The 17,425-nt window shown below is 40.4% G+C and overlaps 1 protein-coding gene across 1 annotated transcript in view; it reads right to left on the minus strand.

Moving 5' to 3' along the window:
• The window catches only part of LOC109474266 (thrombospondin type-1 domain-containing protein 7A-like), a 43,470-nt gene that overhangs the window by 14,118 nt on the left and 11,927 nt on the right, over nt 1–17,425 (minus strand). Inside the window, exons 2-3 of the mRNA XM_019774540.1 lie at nt 7,653–8,665; nt 247–1,066 (exon numbers count right to left, since the gene is read on the minus strand). Coding sequence (XP_019630099.1) covers nt 247–1,066; nt 7,653–7,791 — 959 coding nt within the window. The 5' untranslated portion in view covers nt 7,792–8,665. The remainder of the gene's footprint in view (nt 1–246; nt 1,067–7,652; nt 8,666–17,425) is intronic.

The raw sequence follows: 17,425 nt of genomic DNA on the forward strand, positions 1-17,425 counted from the left end.
TGGAAGACTTTTCTACTAGCTATAACTGCCTATTTCTGAATGACAGGATCTTTTAGTAAAATCAATGAAAAAAGCTGCCCATGTCATGTTATGTTACGTGCAACCACATGTGACTCTCTGGAGACAGGGAACAACAGACGCTAAAAGGGATAGTCAGTGAGTATGTGCGTTACAGCAATTCTTCATAACCACTGCCCAATAGAAATAGACAACATTATAGAAAAGATCTGCCTCTTCTTAACTCACCTGAGTGACACCTGTTGTCCATCCTCCCTCATACACCTGACCTGCCGTACTCTGTACCCCACACCTGGCCTGTCCAACATGTCTTCTGACTTATCCTCGTCTTCAGAGGACTTACTAACATCCTTGTAACTCGTCGTTACTCTAAGATCTGACTTATCCCCCGTAGGTTTGTCAACTTGTCTTGCTGATTTGGACTGCTTGCTATCTTCACGACATTCTGTCCACGGGCCGACTTTGATGTAGTACGAGTGTCTCCGTTGTTCCCGACAGGGAGGTACGTTGGTGCAAACTCTCATCATCATCAGGTCTGGGCAGTGTCGGCCGCCGTGCAGGTTTGGTCGGAGAACGTTCCTCACCCTTGTCTGCGTCCCTTCCCCGCACGTCGTGCTACATTTGCTCCAATCTGAGAACTCCGAAACCACGCAGTCCTGCGGGCAGGGGACCTCGCAGCTTTGCTCAATCTGCGGCTTGGGGAAAAACTGTTCGCATATCCCGTCAGGCATGACGCTAGATGTAGTTCTCTGTATACACGTAACATTACGTTCTTGCACGCCGAGCGACGTACACTCTACTACGTTTCTCAGCACGGCTTTTAAGTCGGAGTCTCGCGCCCGACATTCCCCCCAGTCCTCCGTCCTCCACTGGAACATGTGTCGGTGTCCTTTGCAGACTCTGAAGCAGCTCCGTTGTTTGAGCGGCTGGACGAGGTGGTTACAGTCCGACGCTGACGTGGCCCAGTTTTCAGCGTGCTCGCACCAAACCGTCCTGGTCTGGACGCCACCATTCCCACAGCTGTTTCCCATACAGTCACCCCACGGACCTGGGGAGAGCAAAAACCTGTGTCAGCATTTCTAGATACATGTTGTAGCCCAAAGGGTGCACATCTGTGAATTTGCTTCATGTTTTACGAGAAGAAGTAAATTCAACTGCCCACTTACAACACAAAGAACAAGTACTCTCCCCTCCTACTGCAAAATTAAGTACTTTAAGTAATCTGCCACAGGTTTTACTTTTGTCTACCACTTTTGTTTTGATCAACAATTGGGAACAGCTTGTGAGCTGATGAATCCCTGTGCCGTATCCTTACCCACTCCATGACTACCGGTACATGTCACCTTTGTTAACTCCTGCACAATACATGATGTTGTAAAGAAAGACTGACTCCCGACCCACTTTGGAAAACCCAGACTCACCACCTGTGAGGTCATGTTTTACTGACCTGGGACACTAGGGGTCCTCGGTGCACAGTATGACAGCACCATGGGTGAGGGAATGACAATTATAACTTGCACTAATTATGGCTAGAACAATGTATAACCTTGTTTTTCAGGAAAATTTTCCCGAATTTTGGTATTTGCTTTTAATTAGGGCAGTTTTGGGATCTTGGACACTCCAAAAAGACGCCAAATCAACAAACCCATCGAGTACAAAGTGAACAGAAAAATTTAGCCCTTCTTTTTCTGTAAAAGGTGTAAGGCGTTTATCAAATAAAACAGCCTAAAGGAGCTTGAGCAGGTGACAAACCCCAACAGCTGCCTGGGTAGCTCTAACAGTTATCTGACTGATAATCTTTCCAAGTCTCAGTAATCGGTAATAGAAATAGAATGTGTAACTAATATAAGAAAATAGCATGCAGTCCTTATCCTCATTCCAAGATAAGTCACCAGGGTATTGATAGCTGTATATGATTGACAAGGTCTCAAATTTCAAAACACAATCTACAATTTCATTTCATTTGCTGCATACATTACAACCAGTTTACAAGGAAAATAATTTGTAAACAGAATATGTGTACTCATATTAAACATCTGATTAATTCAAAAGATTGATCTATAAAAATGACTACCATACATCCTCTTCATTGGCAAACCCCTATCACATCCTCAAAATTTGAGCCATTCCATGTTCCTTTATTTTTAGGCTTTAAAACTCCACCACACCCTCTACTCTAACCAGATGGTACCAATTTCTCCCTCATGGAGACCATCATACAATTGTGTCTGGACGTTCAGGCAATCATGACAGATGTTTTATGATTCAGTTTTCATATAATTGTACACTAAAGAATCAATATAGGTACTAATGACCTAATAAATAGTTTTCATCTAAATCATAGTCCTTTCAACTGAAGCCAAAGCTTCATAAATGCTTTCTCGCCTCTTTTAAATTCTGTACATAACAGGTATATTATCAATAAAACAATATGTCACTATAATTATAGTATAAAGAATGCTATTTCAGTATTTGCTACAAAACTATCATATTATACCAAAATGAAAAGGGAATGTGCTAGAAGCTTTGGATGGGACACTAGCAACAACTGTACCAACATCTTACAACAATTTCAACTGTTGGAAAAACAGCCATGATAGCAAAACCACCAGGCGGAACTGTATAAAAGAAGCCAACAACGTCTTTCATACCGTATGCCACACACATAGTTAGAAAACATCTGAGAGTGGGCACGCTTGGATAATGTGAAGAGCAGAAAATTGCATTGTCCAGCCAGCCGCACATACTTTTGTACTTCAAGCCTATTTTGCATTCAAGTACCCAAAGCCTTGAAAGGCACCTTCATCAAAGGCATTGTGTCCCTATACTTTCTTTTTCTAAGATTGCATGCCATATTGTAGATACTAATGATTGAAGGAAAATCAGTTAGAAAACTTCATTGTTAAGGAAATGGAAGGTTCAAAAGAGTAGTATCATCTGTTATTTTCTGAGACTTTTTATCAAAACTTTGATTAACTTTTGTAAAATACTGTTATTCAAAAGAATGACTGATGACAGAAAATTAAATGTAGACCCAAAAGTTCACTGAATGGTAGTGATTTCATATCCTTTTTATTAAGTAGTAGAATGATGAACATTGCTCTAGTAATAAAAATTAAAATGGATAGTACCATACACAAAATCTGACAAAATCAACAATTAATTGCTAGGGTAGCAGAAATTAACACGTGACCAAAATGTCTAGAACTTAGTAGAAGTAAGAATTATATCCATCAACTTAGGTTGTTCCTTAGCATTCTGAAGAATGACTGTTTTTGTGCTTCACTCCTTTTGCTTATTTTTCTTTCTCTTTATTTGTAATGTAGCTCTGAATCAACAGATGTCCTACCAAGAAGTCTACCACAGTCAGGGAGGTCCTAAACACAGGCTGGAAACCTTCACAACAATGCCAGGCTGACACGGCACATGGTCTCCTATAGACACAGGATGATAGTTCTAAAGTTTGACATTGTTTTCTATAAACTTGCACTTTGTGGATGGTGAGTATGAGGGAACTTCAGGCATTTGAATCGGACACAGTTTTTGAAACGAGTAAGGGCAACACAGTGGCTGTAAGCATGAGCCATAGCGAAGCTGCTTTGCACTATCCGCAGAAAAGGCATCAAACATTGTTCCAAGCATTACAACTTTTGATTCAGTTCAACATGCAGTTTCCCTTACTTATCATAAAACAAGGACTCCCAACGAAACATACACAAATGTTGTCAATGTTTTTTCTGTGGCTGTAAAAGTCCATTAGTCTCCATCCCCACTGTTTGCCCAACACTTTCCTCATACCAGTATTACTGGGGTTTACAGACATCCCTGTGATGCAGGCAGCTGTGCCTTTCTTAGCAAAGTACATTATCATCTTACACTTCCATCTGGTCAGTTCACAGAGGTCTGCATGGCAAAACACTGAGAGGCTACCGTATGGGGGTTTGCGCTTCTCTGGAAAACACGAAAATGTAGAAACCCCCATATACAGATAAAAGACTCTCTGGTAAAATGTTTTTCTAAGAGGAGAATGAGAGGTGAGAATGCACCTGCATTTTGAAATTAGAACATGTCCATGCGTACATGTAGTTGTGAGTCTTGAAACGTTTGCAGTAATTGCAGATGAGAATTTCAATGTATGACTGTACTGTAAAACTTTCAACTACATTGTACAAACTTGAAACACAACAAAAAACACTTTCTCCTCCTACTGCGAAATTAAGTCCCAGCAAATATAAATGAACTTACAGTACTCTGTAAATGACAGAACAACAATGAGCTCACATAAAACAAATGTTAAGTAGTCAGTCCCAAGGCAGACATTGATGCATATCCTAGCAAAAGTTTAGAGTGTTCTTGACCCTGTCTGACAATTTGTCAACAGCAGGCTGACCTCTGACCCCAGTTGCCAAGACAACCAGTCAGGACTGACATGTTGGAATGTAAACTTGAACCTTCCATCAGGAACTTTTGTGACAACTCAGTTCTGGAGTCAGGTGGTCAAAACGAGATTTCTGTCTAATGAAATGTCTAAAAACTGCCATTTGTTGACAGTTTGAAGCTTGGAAAAGGATCTCACGCTTAAACTTGTGCTTATTTTCTAAGTTTTGGAGTAGTTTTCAAGGTTAACCTTACAGTATACAGTACAGTCAAACCTGTACAAGTGGCCATATCAGTATATAAGAACCACCTGGCCAATGTGATCACCTTTTGGTGGTCCCTTGGGTAATTCTTCCAGTTGACAATGTCCACCTGTCCACATAGACCAGATTTCATTGTTCCTGAGTGATCTTCTTCTTCGGTAACTTTGACTTTTCAGTAGTTCTGAAGGGACAGTGACTTTTAAAATTTCACAATAGGAGCATTTGTGATGTTTTATGTGTTGCGAGAACAAATGGACAGTACTGCACTGCTTCTGAAGATTGTTCTGACCAATGGCATCCCTGTTCATACAACTTCAAATCCAAACAGACAGCCAGCCCCTATGCTGTCATTCCTGTGCTGTCCCCTTCTACATCACTGCTCACCACCTGTTCTATACCCTACTTGTTGTGGTCTTCTGGGGATGGTCTCAGAATTTAGGGGTCAACCATGAAGTTCAGGAGTCAAGGGCAAACATAATGGAGCTGCTGCTTGCCAGTTGCTGCTGCTATTCATCTGACATCTGAGTATGACATCTACATTACAACATACTGTCATCATGTATGAAAAAGACTGGATTTTTTATTAAAAGATCACTTATCCTGTGGTCATATGTTCACACTTCTCTCAGTAGGTTCTTGCTGTGCTCGTGAACTCTACACAATACGACATGTGCTGTCATGGCATTGCATTTCTACAGTTGTGTCAAACACAAAAACTAAATCACAGCGAATGCCTTTCTCCTCCCCCACTGCGAAATCAAGTTCCTGCAAACGTAAAACAACTGCCACTATGTCGTGCCTTTGGGGAAATATCACACAAGACAACACAACTTGGGACAATAGATGAAGACATTAACCAATAGCAAGCATGACTGCTGGCCTTTAAATTTTAAAGAGGGAACAGTACACCATACCCCCATGCCATCTCCCAGCTGTTGCGGAGTGTCATATTGTGGTCTACTGACCTCTGGTCTCCAGGGGGGACCTCAGAAAAAAGGATTGTTCCTAACCATAACAGACTGGCATCCATTCAAACCACTAAAATTCTTTCAATGCAGGAAGGGAAAAGAGCATATTGCAAATGGGGGCTCAGCTGCTGTTAATATATACAAAGGTTTGAAAACTCCATTCACCACTTGTTTTGTATTGAACAGAAATAACTTTGCAACTTGAAATTTGTCCTTGTACATGTACAACTCTTGGAAACTGTTTATGTTATACAATACATGAAGAAAAAAATTGATTAAATCGAAACGAGTGGCCACAACCTAAGATCTAGTTTGAGTGACACCGATTACAGTTACATCATCTCTGAAAATAGAAATATCATATGCCAAAATTAGACTGTTGTTTTCCTTGTGCCTGACAGATGTCTGTCATCACTGTAAAAACATATCATGTCCAGCTCCCTAATCAATGCATTATGCCTGAGGGTACTAGTATGTTAGAAATTACATCAGGACCATTTCAGTCACCATTACCGTTAATAATTCTAAAACCACAGGGAAAAGACTGAAGTGGAGTCATCTATTGTCTCATGACCAGCATACTGGTCAAACCTCAAATATGGAACATGTTTTATTAAAGGAAGGCATGCCATTGTATTCACTTTGAGCATGCTACCTGTAGTTTAACTAGATTAAAAATTAACTAAAAAGTGTAAATTTACCTTTTTAATGAGGGCAACCACAACATCATAGATAAACGATTTTTACCAGATGAAGCCTACAGAATGTCAGCAAATTGAAGACAGGGGTTCCCCAAGATTTTCTGATATGACAGTGCCAGGAAGATTTATCGAAAAAAAGATAAGAAGATGAGCTGGAATGCTGGCCTTTCTTTCATTTGTTCATTTGTGCCTACATGTAATGATCATGTATATTCATTCCTTTAATGTAAGTTAATTCATTTCAATTACAGGTACATTTATGTACTACATCACTTTTACCAATAGTCTGGATTCCAGACCCATAACAAAGCTAAGCCCAGAGTGGATCAGGGCCAAGGAACAGGCCTGTGTAGGCCCTGAAAACAGTCTGGCACCCAGGCTATTTTACCAATGGAAGAAGAATCTACCTGTGTACACAATTCATAACTCATATCCATGTATCACCAACATGTGTCTGTACTAGTGTTACTGGTGTAACATGATCCCTTCCTGTTTCCAATAGTGTAAAACCCTGTAGTATACACATACTACAGGCCTGCCTATCAACTACAGCTGTCAGTCACTAACAGTAACAACCAAACTCAAGCCAGACCTCCTCCCCAGGCACTAACCCTGACACATGCATGGTATGGCACCATGCGCACTCTTCCCTAGAGAACTTCCAAAATAGATCCCGACATATTTGGTCTCTAGTTTTGTGCGTATTCCCTTGCCTATTAAACTTGCTTATTTGGAGAGCGTACTTTAGGATGGTATTGAAGCTTTCCAATCATGTTGAGCCTGTATTTATCTATCCCCATGAGGTGTATACTGTAACAGAGATGTCTTGTCGAGATTACAACCTGGCCTATACATGCTGAGTCCTGTTTTATACAGATTTTACCTCTCTCCCTGATATTATCGTGGCATATGGCTGCCTACAATGTCAACAAAGATTTTTGAATCCATAAATCAAAAGATTAGGGGATTTCCATATATATCCATATATAATATGAAAATGAGATGACGTATTGTAGAAGTGGCAGAAAATCTCGTCATGGTTCTGTTATATAATATAATAAAACAAAGAAAAAATTCTAAGGGAAAATGTGTATCTCCATAGAACAATCAGAGGTGTAACACATATTGAGTGACGTGTTATTTTTGGGGTGGATGATTTCCAAACAAACAAAAATTCTAATTGTTATTTTAACCCCTTTTCTTCATTTATGTACACAGTTCAATACATGTAATCTACTTCGAGAAAAATGGCTTTTTTTTTTTCAAGTTGCAAGCATTCTTTGAAACATTTTTTCGTTTGTGAATACTGTAATTTGAGCACTCACCTGTTTTCCAGTAGTATTTGGATAGGTCCCTGGGTAGGTCTGTACTTGGCTGGTTTCCTCTGGCCGTCTCCAGGGCCAAGACCACCAACAGGCATAAACACTGCAACCTCCTCAGTACAAATACACTCTGATACTGCATCGTGCTTCTTTCTACGATTCTTACTTCACAAAAGTTTTTAAAAAACGTCAACTTGTTGTGCGTTGTAAAATAAATAACACTTGTAGCCAAATACCACAAGTATGTAACAATAAATATTACAAGAAATCCTGTGTTTCGGTGATCACTAGAATCTGCGGCAAGGTATCTCCTTCTCTTGCTTGACTTTTGGCGTCACAACGGCTATTTCAATAATATCCTGTATGAATCAGTGTGTTGCAATGCCAGTTGAATCAGAGCCTCCTTTCTGCATCAGTTCAAATCCGAACTTGTTGGACCCACATGTCAGCAGTGCCAATCATCCTGTCGGAAAAGATACAGAGAAGTTTCCGTCCTCGAAGTTGGTGGACTGGATGCAACAGGAAAGTAAAATTGTCCTCACAAATCTGCAGTGGCGAAACGTGTCAGCTTGCCGTGCCTTGTCCCAGCAACTGTTACATATGGCTATTGAGCTGTTACAGCAACAACATACATCAATCCACTGAGCAACTTGGTAGACTCTCTATGCAACATCAGCGACTACATCTCCAATCGAAGTCCAACTTATAACTGAGAAGTTGGTGAGTTTTCTCCAGTTGGGCCCTTTTTGTCAGAGCAGACTGTGGTTGAACTGGTGTGTGTTTACCCCTGCAGACCCTGTCTGGGTGCTGACAAGAGCCACACATGTTTCAGCCATCTCCCAGGGGACATCATACTGAAACTAGCCTCTCAGTTGCCACCTCCGATTCGAATCATGTCCGCTGACTCCTCATTTGGTTCCTAGGATTCCAGCCTGGTGTTGAATGTTGAGGTTGGATAAAATAACAAGAGGTAGTTGTGGCAACTTTGGTTCCTTTGCCTTGCCTCTGTCAGAAACCTGGAGAAAAATAAACAAAGTCTGTCAGATCTACATGATTATATAACCTTTAAATGTCACTTTGTAATGTGGCTTTACAAAATGATCTGAACATCAAAAGCATATTTGTAGGGAAGGTTTGTTTGTTGTTCTTGGCAAAGTTTGCCTCCAAGGATGTCACAAACTGCTGATAGACATGACACATGTTGGTTACAAACAAATAAATAAATACAAAGCAACAACATTAGGAAGTAAAGATGCGTAGAGTGGGAGCCCAAGTGAGCTGAAAAGTCAAGATTATAAATTATAATGCAGCTTCTTACCATTATACATGTACCAATAACTGATAAATTCCATGTCATGCAAGCATCAGTACTCCTTTTGCTTTGAGTAGTTCTGCTCCAATATCATAATGTTTGACCAAGCAAGTTCAAATTAGGCCTACATTTATTTATACAACACTGTATCAATGCAAATTTGCCCTTTACAATGATCCATCATAATTGCTATTGTTTCTTTAATTCCTCTCAAAACAAATCATGAAATATTTGCAGAGGTTGTGTTCACAGCTCAAACTCATCATACTGCTATGAACATGCACTGTGTTGCACCCAAAAAGTCCCCCAAACTTAAAATGATTTACAGACATTTACACACACTTTAGGGCCATGAGCTATTACAACTTTCTTGAACATATTTAAACTTTGAGACAAAGTTCAAACAAGCCTTTGCACTTCGGCAGAATTTACAGGAACAGCAAGTCCTTCTACAACTGTAGACAGATCAGAGCGCGAACCAGACAAACAGACTGCTCTGTGTGTTTACTTAACGAACACATGCTAATTATCCTGCCAACAATGCTCTAACGAGGAGGAAGTACATATCTACTGGGGTTTCCCTGGATGAGCTCCCTGGAGGACTCAGATCCTGCGTCCTTTCCTGTGATAAAAACCCAGGTGTTACGAGAAACGTCGCACTCTGGGGCTGAACAAGCCTTTTTCTGTCTTCTTCGGTCATTTGAAGATCCACATGCCTGGATTCCATAGACAGAGTGTCTGAAGGCCCTGGATTCAGGAAATCTGGATGTTGGCAAAGCTGAAGAGTATTTATACTTGGAATTTACAGGTTTTGGGCTAGTTTTATACTAATGCTGACAAACATGGTACTGTAAGTCTACAAATTTCCGCGGTATATTTAGATTCGCGGAATTCGCGGGGACCTTTGTACCGCGAATCTATTTCCCCGCGAATATGTTTTGCGTAAGTGCGCCCCCCTCCCCACATGCATTCACGACGGTAAGCGAAACACAAACACACGCGATTCACAAATCACTGCAAGTCAACTTTATTCTTAGCAAATGTACGTATGTTGAGTACCAAAATTTTTTTAAGTTATACTGATGTCAAAAAATTATAATATCATGAGACACCGAATCGCGATACTGCGGCACTGGCCGTGTCAAACGTGCACCGCCGGACAAAAATCTCTGTGTGCAGCGCGCCGGCCATGCGCGCCCGGGCGCTTGAAAATTGTGGGCACATCGGGCATATCTACAAATATTTTGATTAGAAATATAACTGCTGGTATCTGGGAAATGTTAGTTGATTCTCTTTTGCGCTCTGCTTTGCGGGCGTTTTTTTTTTTTTTTTTGCTGGATAGAAACGCTACCGTGGGCCGCTACAAAACCGAAGGCGACCTTTGCATACTTCCGGGTTCAAAATCTCGCCGAAGACGGCATAAATATTTTTAGTAATATATATTTTCCCGAAAGATTCTTTCGATTATGCATTTCTTCACTAGAGTATCGATGTGTAGTCGTGGAAAATAGCGTTTTAGCGCTTATTTCCGAACAAAGAAAATTGTTTACACGTGCGTCAGATCGATCGTCAGCTATACCACCGGCAGCCTCGCGCGGTGCACGAAACAAATTTTTGCGCCGCGTTTTAGGATATAAATGCCGGAACACGACCTTTTATTATTTTAAATATACACTTTGAAAAATAGCCAAGGAGAAATCGCGAATCTAAAAATACCGCGGATTGTCCATTTTCCCGAAACCGCGAACTTTAGGCCCCGCGAATCTAAAGAGACTTACAGTAGTTATTCAATCAGTCAAATATTTTGGTCATTGAATCTACCTTACCGTGTTGCCTAGCAATATTCATTAAAAGTACAAATGTGATGTAATTGCATGAACATGTCGTAAAAATGCCATTTGTGACTGTTAAAATCAACTTTTTTTACAACAAATTCACTCATATTACCAAAGGCTCACTCAAAGTAGGTTCTGACACTGTGACGTAATTTTTGGCACCTCAAAGGTAATAATTTGCATACCAGTTCATCATGGGGTCATTTCACCTAATCATCACCCACTTGAGATCCATTCGTTTTACCCTGCTCCAGGCCTTTAAAACAGCCGATTGTCGTAAATTGCATCACAATGGCCCATTGTTACAGGTTTGGGATAAAGATTCATACATTTGAAAGGAAAGTATGAAAGCTGTTGATCAGATGCAAATCAGAACAAGCGTAAAGGGGGAAATGTTTCTCGCTGCAAGGGGTGCGATTGAGTATTGTTATTCTAACGAGGACAGACAACTTTTTTTCTTGGTTAGAGGAATAAGTGAGAGGACAACAAGGCATGTCATACCAGTGCGTAGGATGATTAAATTATTATCATTAAAAGGCAAGGTCCAACCAACTGTATCACTGGCACTGTCATGCCATGTGCACAGAGAGACATCACACAAACATTTCACACAATAAACATCATGCTGGTGGGCAGTTATACCGGCTATACAGATACAGATCATGCAAATATGTGGAAAGAAAGTCGCTCAAGATTGCTGAGCATTTACTGGTTACCAGTCAAAGTCAATTTTTTCCCTTTTTCACTAAGGACCAGGTAATACCTTTGGTCATGCCATAACAATCTCATACAATTGCATGAGTGAATGATCATTGTTGTTAGACTCACATGCAAGTAAAATGTTACATTGATTACAAGTAAATTTCTAGACAACCACAAACAAATTACAAGCTTCTAAAATCCACACATTCAATACAGAAGTATTTTCCTGTTTTGAAAATGAAACGCTGCTATATCATAATTTTCTGCTCTACATACGAACTTGCATCACATGAAACCAATTAGCCTAAAAGCCTAGTGGACAGGAAAATGGTGTAACACCACACTCCATATTTGAGACACTTCATTGCCAGGGCTTGGTATCACATGAGCTGGAAAATCCTTTGAGAGACTGCAAAGCTTCTTTTCCAAAGCTAATCCCTCTAATTACTCTAAAAACCTCAAACAAGGGACAGAAATATCTGTGTAAGGTAAAGCCTGTATTAGATTCCTAATTGAAACGCAGCCTAGCCAGAAAGACTGATCTATGAAATGAGTGAACACCATAACTGTAAGCCCTGGTAAGTGGTACAAGCTATCCTAAAACTGGTCCTTTAAAAGTCAAAACGTCCACTATGATTACACAATGCCAAGCAAAACTTAACTTTCACGTATTTCACAAATAAAGAAGTCAGAGTTCTAGCCTGCTGTTGCTCTACAACTTTCAAAAACTTTCAAAACCCAACAACCACCTGGCCGAATTACCTGTGACATAATGAAAACCGACAGGGGTAACTAACACAAATGAAAATCAAACTATCCCCACCTTTTGGTGTAATCAGTGTAGAGTACTTTTTCAACAGGCCAATTCTGACCACAAAAGAACGCGCATTTGCTTACATATTCAAAATTACGTCAAACACAAGTCATTACTTTGCCTAAAGTATGGTAATTTGTAATAATGGGATTAATCACAATACAAAGCAGACGCTCCAAAATTACCATACAATGAAGCTACATAAAGTGTACAACTTACGGTTTTTCTCATTGTTCTAACTCCATATGCCAGCTTTGCTGCTTTCTGTCACAAAATGTAGTGTATCTAGACATAATGTACATGGTACATATCTTCAATATTGACTGTCTCTATGATACAGGTAAGTACTATAGACAGACTGGCCAAACCAGTCCTGAACCACTTCCTGTAATTCAGGCCGGATTGCTTCCTATAGCTGACAACCAGAACACCACACAACAATAAACAGGCAGTTCTGTGGTCAATGAAGTTGATTAGTCATTGCACAGTCATTACCACCAAATACAGTGTGTAGTATGCGACTGGCCATTGTTTGTAATCTCCAAGCAGATATTGGGGAGGAACATTGTACAGTATGCCCCAAAAGCCAGCCAGTACGTAAGCCCACCTAACATCTCTGACCAGCTAACTGCTCTGGCAAAGTATATTTACTTTTAATATTTTACACAACATATAATATATTGTATCCTCCGCTAACTGACCATGCTAAATGGTCGTGCGACCTTTTAGTGTAGTGGTTAGCGTTGGTGACCGCCAAGCGGACAACTCGGGTTCGATTCCCGCTTGTGACCTGCTCGCCCCTTTCGGTTTTTACAGTGGTTCCCATGCCGGCCCTGTGAGTACTGGCACTGAGGATAAGTGTGGCAGCTCCAGGGATGTCGGACTCGGAAGATTCGAGGACGAATCTTGAAAGAAAAGGGGGAGTAGTGTAACAGTGCTAACTGACCATGCTAAATGGTCGTGCGACCTTTTAGTGTAGTGGTTAGCGTTGTTGACCGCCAAGCGGACAACTCGGGTTCGATTCCCGGTTGTGACCTGCTCGCCCCTTTCGGTTTTTACAATATGGTCACTTTCTACAATATTTTCTATGCACAAAAAAATTTAAACAAAATACATACATGTACCTCCAACTTAGCTTTTTCTTACCGTATGTAACTTTTACAAAGTACAAACTGCATTGTTGGTTCTGGAAATCACTGTACTGATAGAAGAATTAGAACAGTAGCAAGAGACACTACAAAGCTGGCTTGACTTGACTTTTCTCATCCCCACAGCCTGCCTCTATGTAAAACAGCCCTGTCTACCTGACTTCCATCCCATACCTGTAATAGACCACTGATTGCTTCCTCAGAACAATAACTACTCTTCCTCAAAACTCACCATCACTTCCATACTGAACAACAATGGACAATTACTAAAGGGCAGGTAGCTCTTTTCCCAAACCACATCATTTCCTGAAGTATCATCAGTCTACAGGGCTTCCCATAAACCTGTGTCTGAAACTTGGACTGTACAGTATGAACATTTAAGCCTAAAAGTTAGTTGAATAAAGAAATTACCAAACCTTTTAGTTGATAACCACTGTATAACTCTGTAGAGCATTGACATTGATAACCAACTTACCAACGCTACCATCAAAAGTGATCCTACCTTGGGAAGAAAACATAGGTGGGTGCAGTTACACCCAGAAGCCAGTATCCCCAATCTTGTTCAAGATTTTGTAAACAAGTTTTCAACATGCCAAGAAAACTAGGTCACTATCCACAGGCAGGGATGAGTAATATTGAGTTACTGTCAAATATGTGGGACCTGTAACAGTGGGGTTCAAGTAGCCTCTACCAGGTTTTGGGAGGCGGCTGGAAAGAGTAGAAATTGGCCAAATAGAGAGATAACATGCCAAGGGAGTTGGTCCGCTAGAGAGTACAGTTTGCTCTCTCTCTAGCGGACCAACTTCCCTGGCATGTTATCTCTCTATTTGGCTGATTTCTACTCTTTCCAGCCACCTCCCGAAGCCTGGTAGAGGCTAGGGTTCAAGCACCACTAACTGACCCAGTCCAACAGGTCCGGACCTTTTGGCCTAGAGGTTAGCACGTTACGCTCACAAGCTGGCAGCCTCCATATATATGCCACCTTCAAAAAATATATCTAAACAGATCTCCAATGCAATGCCAGCCAGTAAAATGAATGCACTCCTGCATATCTAAACTATGCATACCTGGGGTGCTGCACGAGAGGTCTCTTAGGCAAGTTGTTTCGCAAAGTGGATATATATATCCAAGTGGATGTTAATGGAGGTTGCATGTATGGGATAGGAGATATGGTACATGATATTGTATGTAATTATGTAAGGCCACAACAACAATTTAATCTGTTGCTCGGTTCTCAGATTTCAAATTCAAAAGATAATGCTGAACTGACAAACTGACAGGACAGTCTAAGAGGACAGTATGCACCATGGTCCACACAGTTTCTAAGAGTGAACGTAGTAAGATGGAAGTTTTCCTCCCAACCCTGTATTCTTCTGGACCTCTTACTAATCTTGGTAGGCGTCCTCAACATGGAGTTTTCTACGGCTGATACATACCAAGGAATCATATTAGAGTAATGTATATAGGCGACTCAGTCTCTAGAAAAGTAAGTCACTCAAAATATTTTGGTATCGATTTCTCGGGTGAAAATTGAATGTACGGATGAAGTCTCAATACTACTAGAAATAGAAGGGCACCGGATCTATAACCAAGCTTCAACATTCTTTATTGCCAATCCATAACAGAGTTTTCCAATGGTTATATTATTGAAACAACAGTACCAGTTAAGGTTACTACCAGGTATGTCCTAAGTAGGAAGTATCACCAAGAACTCAACACTACAAGAAACAGGAATACAGGATATACAGTGTTCAAAGTTTCCATAACAAAATTCTCCATACACAGTAGTTCATGATAAACTCAGTGGTATCAGATACTGTCATATATAAAATACTGTGGCGATCCTACATGACATTCAGAGTTTGCAAAAATTTAAGCAAAACCACCAACATCAAGATAGCATCTTTACCTGATATACTGAAAGAAAGGAATAGTATATTTTGCAGTAAGCAACCACTGCAGCAATGGTATAGTCTACAGTAATACATGTTACAAGGGCACTGTGTTATCCACACCCAACATTCCTGACACATTGCTCATCACCTGTGTAGGGATGGCCAGGATCATCTCATGACCAACCCCACCCACATAGGCTTTTAGCTAGGGGGTGTCCAGGGTGTCTTTTGGACGCCCTGTACTGAAAATAGTAAGAAATTGGACGCTTTACTTTTTGGTAGGACACCCAAAAGATGCCCTATTTTTTCCACTTCCAACCCCTGCCATGCACACATGCTTCCTTTCAGCATACAAAAATGATGGTTTACTGAAGGAAAAAACTCAAATTCCTCAAAATGCAGAAAGTTGTGTTTGAGAGAATCATGAATGTCCAAAAAGCCCCCCTAAAAAGGTCACACACTGTGCGTCTTTGCTGCGTACAATAAAAAAATGGACACCCAACAAAAAAATCCTAGCTAAAAGCCTGTACCCATGTATGTCAATCTAGTTTACCACAAAACTACCACAGTAATCTCCAAGCAGACGTTTGGCTTTGGTCTGTTTACAAATGATTTTTCACTCATTCTGTTCAAGATTTTGTGTAGGAAGAAAATTCAATAAATGAGAATTCCAACTTGAGAAACTGTCCAATAGTACCTATGAAAGGGCCAGCAAAAGAGAAATTTTTTATTGTTATAACATAAGCAACACACATACCATACACACTCTTTCGTAGCAAATACCTACATGTATAATTTCATTTGTCAGTATACCATACAAATACAAATATTCTTTAAGCAACGAAGCCCAAGATCTAATTGCCAGAACGTTCCAATACAACAATAGGGGGGTTTGCAGGGTTACAACTAGTACAAGGTACATGATGTTCTGGGAAACCCGATCAAGCAAGTCCCCTGTTTCCAAACAGTGAGCATGCTTCGGTGCACACCAAAAGTGTTATCTTGTACACAGGTCTATATTGTGGTTTCTAACTCCTTAGACCAACTGGACCACAGACGGGCAAACAAAATTTCTGTATGTACAGGTCCGTCTACTCCTTGCACATCTGCTTCTAACTGGCGTCAAATGTCAACGACCTTCAGCTGAATTTTTTAAAGTTTTTGTAAAAACTTCCTGACACCTGACTCCATTATTTGTTGACCAGACAGTTCTGTTAGTACTAAGATACTGCGGCAGTTATCATTGGTGATAGCAAAACTCCATTAACTGAGTCAGCATGTTAGGAAAATCCTGAATTATATTGCTACAAAAGAGGATTCAAGCTCTGTAAAGACGGTGAAGGGGTTCTGCATGGGGGGATTCCTTCTATGCTTGCATAAAATTCAGGGGGTCGGCAGCTATGTAAAAATATAATGCTCATTTCAAGCTGACAGTAGCTCCTTGCAACTGCTGACCAGGCCTACAGTATATATACAACATTAAGTACTTTGCTAGCTCTGCAGCTTGGATTAAACTTCACAGAGTCTACCTAACTCCACAGGGATTCTCAAGTTAATGAATCAAAGACCTGCTGAGTTCAACATGAACTACAACATCTGGCAACTGATCTGTGAACGACCCTAACCTGACCCCAATTGCTACTGAGCTGAGAGCAGAAAACACCACAAAGTTGAGCACATGTAGGGTAGCACATGTAGGAGATATGCCAAAAACATTTTAAAACCTGTACTGAAAATGAGATGTTTACTTTCTGGAATGACAAATAATGACATGAACTCAAATTGTATAATAAGTTTGTATATTACATTTGGTATTTTAAAAAGATCTTGCTGTCTGACAAGAAGCAATTATGATGAAAACACAATTTTCTAAGAAAAGGAGGGATAAAAAGAGTCTGACTTCAATAAAGCTTGATCAACGTATAGTTTGTCATGTGCATGTTAAGTTTGACTATGTCAGGGTACATTTTGTAAGGCTAGCTCTAGTGCCCCTCTGCCCAAGTAAAACGGTCTTGCCAAAAGGAACATGATGTGGTAATTCCTCTGAGCTATGAAAACGTAACCCCCTGG

This window comes from Branchiostoma belcheri, unplaced genomic scaffold, assembly GCF_001625305.1.
Source record: "Branchiostoma belcheri isolate BF01 breed outbred unplaced genomic scaffold, Haploidv18h27 scaffold30, whole genome shotgun sequence".
NCBI lineage: Eukaryota > Metazoa > Chordata > Leptocardii > Amphioxiformes > Branchiostomatidae > Branchiostoma > Branchiostoma belcheri.